Genomic DNA, 7,045 nt, shown 5'->3' on the forward strand with positions numbered 1-7,045 from the left:
CTTCATATTAGATATTAAAAACAAAATTAAAAACTTTTTAAAAATAATTTTATCACAAATAAAAAATATTAAAAAAATTAAAAAAAATTAAAATATATTAAAAATAAAATTAAATATTAAAAATATTTTTAAAAATTATAAATATTAGCAACAAAATATATATTTTACACTTATATTTATTTAACTAATATCTTTTAAACCCTTGTTCACCGGTGAATACTGAATAACGATAACATTCTATCGTTTTGAGTTTTGACTACCCATCTTTGTCTAATTGTCTTTATGACCGAATCATCCCAAAAAGCTGAGTGAGATACTGAGATTGCATTTTTCTCACACTTAACAACCTTGCCAACACGTTTCTCTCACAGTTTACCACTTTAACTACTTAAAGAGACCTTCTCCTCCTCCTCCTCTTGTGATGATCAAATGGAAAAGCCATCAATAATGATCTCGAGAACCTGCTGCTACGATCACCAACTCGGCTTTGCAACCCTCATCTCTCTCCTCTTATGTACCATAATCGTAACACACTTCAATCATTCTCCTTCACTTGAACTAGTATTCAACAACAATGGAGAACAAGTAGATCCATGCCATGGCAGGTACGTTTACGTTCACGACCTTCCCCCTCGCTTCAACCGCTACTTGATTGACCACTGCGATTCTCTAACCAGAGGAACCGATAAGCCCAACATGTGTCCGTACATGGAAAACATGGGCTTCGGCCCAAAACTCGATTCTTCCAGTTCCAAATCGCCAGAGATTTTCACGAACAGCAATTGGTATGAAACAAACCAATTCTCCTTAGAGCTCATCTTTCATCACAAGATAAAAAATTACAAGTGTTTGACGAATGACTCGTCGGTAGCTTCGGCGATTTTCGTTCCGTTCTACGCCGGTCTCGACGTCAGCAGATTCCTTTGGGTCTCTAATCTGACGGTCAGGGATGCTTCTGGAAGAGACCTTGCTCGCTGGCTTTCGTGTCAAAAGGAGTGGAAAAGAATGTGGGGAAGGGACCATTTCGTAATTTCCGGGAGGATTTCTTGGGACTTCAGAAGACAACATAATACTTTGTCGGATTGGGGAAGCAATTTCAGATTCTTACCGGAATCCATGAACATGTCAATGCTGGCCGTGGAGGGAAGCTCATGGAACAATGATTACGCTGTTCCATATCCAACCTCGTTTCATCCATTGAAAGAAAGCGAAATTGTTGAGTGGCAGAGGAAGATCAGGAACAGAGAGAGGCCTCACTTGTTCACCTTCACCGGCGCCCCTAGGCCTGAAATCGAGGATTCCATTAGAGGAAAAGTGATACAACATTGTAGAAGCTCGCGTGCTTGCAAATTCATTGATTGCAGCTATGGTAAAGAAAAATGTGAGGATCCTGTTAATGTTATAATGGAGTTTGGGGATTCAGTGTTCTGTTTACAGCCTCCGGGAGATTCTTACACAAGAAGGTCGATTTTCGATTCAATGGTGGCTGGTTGTGTTCCGGTTTTCTTCCACCCTGGCACGGCTTATTCGCAGTACCGATGGAATTTACCGCAGAATCGAACCAAGTATTCAGTTTATATACCTGTGAGGGATGTAAAAGAATGGAATGAGAAAAATATTAGTGTGGAGAAGGTGTTAATGGCGATTCCAGAGGATGAGGTAGTTGCATTGAGAGAGGAGGTTATTAAACTGATTCCAAGTATAATATATGCAGATCCAAGGTCTAACATTGAAGATGCATTTGATTTGGCAGTTAAAGGGATTCTTGAAAGGATAGAGAGAGTGAGGGAAGCAATTAGGAATGGGAGAGATCCTAGCATTGGTTTTGCTGATGAAGATCATTACAAGTACACATTTTCTGATCATAATCATAGCTAAAGTACTTACTGAACCTGTTTTATAATATTCTTCATCATTATATATAGAGTCTAATTTTGATCCGTTGATAATGTAAAGCCTTTTATCATATCATTTTGTTTAAATGACGATTTACGTGATTAATATAAAACATAATTATTTTTATTAGTCTGACATTATATAATTAGTTATATGTATAAAATTATTTTACATTAATAGTACTTTAAAATTAAATTCTTTTATATATATATACACCTAGGAGTATTAATGAGTAGGGTAAAATCGGGTTTGATGTGATTCAGATCCGGCCCAAAATATATACAAGACCTATTTGTTAGACTCAAAATCGGTATGAAATATATACCGGGTCTATTTGTTAGATTCGAACCCGGTCCTAGATCTAATAAAATCAACACACTTTCGGGCTACGATTATACCGTATAAAAACCGGGTAAAAATCTAGCCATTAACATTACTTTCTTGTAAACTAATATGTGAAAATATCTAAATTTTCAAGACTCTAACAATTATTTGATATAGTAAAATTCACTTAGAAAATATAACAAAAACCAAACCTTTCCTAAAATTAAAGCATAACCACAATCACTACTAATATTGTCTAATAACACCTAATATTTAAATCAATACAAATAACACAATATTATATATTAGTCTAAAGTCTTATGTATTTAAACATAAAATATTAACTTATAGTCTTATAATGACTAATAACACAAAATATTAAGGTTTACAATATTTAAATTCTACATAAAAATAGCCATCATCCATCACTAATAGCACAAAATATTAATTGTATATGATGACTTGGCCATCGAGTCGAATTTGGATGACCCGAACCATGACTCAGTCCCAACCTAATATAATGACCAAATTTTCTAAAATCATACCAAATTAGTCTCTAAAAAATTCAAGATCAGGCTAGATCTTCGAGCAAGACCGACCCATAAACACCCTATATATACCCTACCATAATAACAGCAGCAGCATTCATAGTTCATACTTCATGGTTCCTTTTTTGGTCTTAGAAAAATGTGAAAAGGAAAGTAATATGACTGTTTTTTAGTACTGTGAAGTGTACACTTTTGATATAAAAACTGGATCCCACAGATCCGGATGCTATGATTAAAGGGTTTAGGGTTTAATCGCCCACATTAAAGAATAAGCTTTCATCATTAACGCCACCTAACCACTAGTTTGAATGCTTTGAATGTTTAATATTTGTTCACTATTACTAGCTTCCGTTTTCAAAATTTTGAGATTATTAAAATGACTATGCTTTTCTTGGTAAGTATTTAAAGGATTCAACTATTCACTAACTCCATCTGAGTTTTGTTGGTATCTGTTTGAATGTTTGATACAGAACCCTTGCATAATTTTTTGTTCTTTTATTTTCTTTCTAGAAAAAAATGATCTCATTAAGTAAATTACATTTTTTATACTAATTATTATGGGATAATATTCTTATTTAATGACATCGATTAATAAAAAATTAGAAGAAACATCCAAATTATCTCCAAAAAATTTCAAGTTTAATACTTTGATTTCTAATAATTTTTTGTTGCTCTCAAAATTTTCGAAAAATATTTCTGTTAGACAAGTTATCCATTTATCACTTACAATCAAATTTTTAATATTTATATTAGATAAATAAGTGTTTAAACAATTAAATTTTTTTTAATATTATTATAATATAAATTAGTCTCCACTACTAAAGGACCAATTTATATGACAATAGTAATTTTATAAAATTCTATCGAAAAAATGGTTAGAAAGCAAAATACCTAATCGAAAATTTTTTAAAGACTAATTTATATATTTATTCATAAAAAATTAATATATAAATTGTATTTTTCAATTAATCAAATTTAATTTAAATGTCATTAAATGCTACTCTCTTATTTATCAAGTATATTATATTTTTAGGTTTATTTGAAATATATTCGTAGGATACATAATAAGATTATTATTATTATTAATTTTTAATATTTTTTTAATAAATAATAATAAATACATTAAAAATTAAATTTTATCTCTTTATCATAAAATCTTTTTTATTAATAATTTTAATATATATATATATATATATTTTAACTAAATTCATTATTATTTTATAAAAAATATTAAAAAATCATTAAAATTTATTTTTTTATTATCAATTAATAGCCAATATTTATAAGTGTGGACTAAAACATGTTAGTGGGTTATTTAACTAAAAGACTAAATTAATAACTAAAAATAATAGATTATGATGATTTTCTATTATATATATTAGTTTATTAGAAAGAAATATTGTTTGGACAGTACATCTTCCTCTTCTTGAGATTTTAATCTTGGGTACTGTACTGAATAATTCGTATCTTTTAAAATTTAAATTTTATTTTAAAGAATAAAATATAAGTTTTTATTTTTAAATAATTTTTTTATATTTATTTTTTTATCGTACTTATGAAATTAATAGTGAAAATTCACACTTTATTTTTTAAAATAAAATTCAAACTTTAGAAAATTCAAATTTATACAAACCACTGAGTCTAAGAAAATTACTGTTTGCCGACAATGAATTTGACTGTATATGAGTGGGAGCGTGGCAGCTCCGTTACAATGAGGTTCATGGAGATAGGAAATGGGATGCATCATGCATGTGATTATGTCTTCTGAGGCTGGTAGCTCTGACACAAGCCAGAAGCCCTGAATGTTAGATGTATGAGGAGCCATGACATGAAATAATGCAATGTGTGGAGTTTTTAATTTTCATATTAGGTTTATAGCAGTATGTTTTAATAATGTATAAAATTTGGTATTTTCTTTTATATAGAGATTATAAATCTGATCTTTTGATTTGTGAAGTTTAATTTTTAAAACACAAAATTTACCATCTGATTTGTAAAATAACACAAAATTTATCATCTAATTTATGAATTGACACAAAATTTATCTTCAATTTGTGAAATAACACAAAATCTACTATCCAATTTGTGAATTTTAAATTTTTAAAATTTTTAAAACATAAAATCTGTCCTTTAACTTGTGTTTCAATATTAAAGTTTTTGAAATGTGCAAATCGAATTCTCTAATTTATTTTTTATGATTATTTTTATACTAGATTAAAACACACAATTTTTCTATAATAAAAAATAACACGATAATAATTTTCACATAAAAAAAACCTAATGTATGAGAAAAAATTAACATTTTTTAGCATAATTAACCTGTATTTTAGAACAACTGAAATAACTGTACTTAAAATTTAATGGGTTTAGGACCCATAAGATTATCAATAATAAAAAGTCTTAAATATTTTTCTTTCAGCAAATATAAAATAAATATATTAAAAATTTAATTTTTTTATATTTTTAAATAATTTTTTTATTTATAATTTCAATGTGTATTCTTAAAACACAAATTAACAAAATCTAAATTTAATATACTTTTTGTTTGGTTATTAGTTTTCCAATTTTAGATGGTTACACATAATTGGTTAAAAATTAAAGTTAGTTGTTGATACTTACATTTTCTTCTTAGCTAGTAATAATTTCAGGGGAAATGTTGGGGTAGAGAGTACCCTTATTGGATCAAATAAATTTGTTTAAAAAGCCGTTTAATGTCAATTATTTATATAATCAAACAAAATTAAAATATTTAAAATTTACAAAAATTAAAAAAGAATTGTTTTTTCAATTATCTCAGCAACTTAATTCACGATAAGTATAACCAGAAAAGAATTCATAATATCTAAATCTATTAAGTAAAAAAACTATTTATAAATAAAAAAATTTAAAAGTAAATAATTAATAAAAACATTTAAAAAAAAAAGTAATTTGGAGACAAGATCACAGGAGAGACAGAGCATTGAAGAAAGTAGACCCAGTCTATTCCCCTTCCTATCGCCATTGATTAAGCATCTTTTTGTAACTGTATTCTCTACTCTTTCCCCTTAGTAAAGACAATGTTACAAATTGGTTATCAAATTTAAAAATGCATTTTTGTTAAATTAATTATTATATATTATAAAATTTTATATATTTTTCAGTAAAATAAATATTTTTTATGAATATATAAATTAAATCATTATATTTTTACTATTTTTAATTATAAATATATATACAATATAAATTATTAAAATGATACTCGAAAATTTACGTTATAGACAAAAAAATTTCTAAAAGATAAGAACGACAAATAAAAAATACTATATATTAAGTATATAATTTTAAAAAATATTTTAAAAATTAAAATTTTATACAATTTTCTTAAATATTATTAAAAAAATAGTTTCAACTTTAAAATTTGAATCATTCATTGCTGATTCTCTTTCTTTGAGCGAGTATTTTAGAAGAATTTCATTTAGTCATGTTAAAAGAAATAAGAATAGAATTGCTCATGAATTAGCCAACTCAGTTTTTACTACTCATGCTTCAAACAATGTACAAAGTTTAGCTTGGTTAGATGTTCCTTGTCCATCCGGATGAAATTACTCTTTTCCTGTCTGAAAAAAAAAAAAATTAGAGATTGGTTTCTGGTTCTATTGTTCTAACAAAGCACTCTAGTTTCTGAAAGAAATAATATTAAATGATCACCTTTGTCAAAGTTGTCTCTTACTTTTTTGTGCCCTTTAATCAAGGAGGGATGGCAGGACTTGTGTTCAAGTTCAACATTTATACCGTCCTAGGAGGGGAGTGATAAGGTGGTTTGGACAAGTTTCGTAAATTAATGGTCGGTGTATTAATTTTTGTTTTTAGAAATTGGTAGATTTTTTTTTAATGTGTATTATATATAGTTGGGTGCCGTCTGTGGTGGCTGAAGCATATTGATAGCTAAGGTGACTATAACGTGTGAACCAATGCGAGAAGGACATCTGTGATGTTTGAATATAAAGAGTGGATATTGACTCTCCTAATGACATAATAATTCTACTAATTAAATATACTAAATCATTTGGCACATAAAATTAGAGTAATTAACATGAAAAAATAGATAATATAATTTTGTGGAAAAATTGATAAAGATTGGTCTTAGGTATATAATGATTGGAGAACTAGGATTCCAATTAAGATCGAAAGTCAAATATATCGGAGGGTTAAGTCTTGGCGATGCACGGTCAGTGAACATGTCAGTGAGAGGAGAAATAACTAATTAATGAAAGAAACAACTAATAACTCGATATTTT

General features: G+C 28.0%; 1 protein-coding gene across 1 annotated transcript; it reads left to right on the forward strand.

Annotated features, from left to right (window-relative positions):
• Positions 1-248: 248 nt before the first annotated feature.
• On the forward strand, positions 249-2,025 carry LOC112795677 (probable xyloglucan galactosyltransferase GT14). The gene has a single exon (XM_025837759.3). It carries the CDS (start codon positions 430-432, stop codon positions 1,876-1,878), a length of 1,449 nt encoding a protein of 482 aa, XP_025693544.1. The 5' UTR covers positions 249-429; the 3' UTR covers positions 1,879-2,025.
• Positions 2,026-7,045: the final 5,020 nt, after the last annotated feature.

The sequence above is a fragment of the Arachis hypogaea genome, chromosome 4 (assembly GCF_003086295.3).
Source record: "Arachis hypogaea cultivar Tifrunner chromosome 4, arahy.Tifrunner.gnm2.J5K5, whole genome shotgun sequence".
Lineage (NCBI taxonomy): Eukaryota > Viridiplantae > Streptophyta > Magnoliopsida > Fabales > Fabaceae > Arachis > Arachis hypogaea.

Bases quoted from the DNA above. Each gene is read 5' to 3' on its own strand.
- LOC112795677 (XM_025837759.3), top strand. From the start codon at position 430: ATGGAAAAGCCATCAATAATGATCTCGAGAACCTGCTGCTACGATCAC.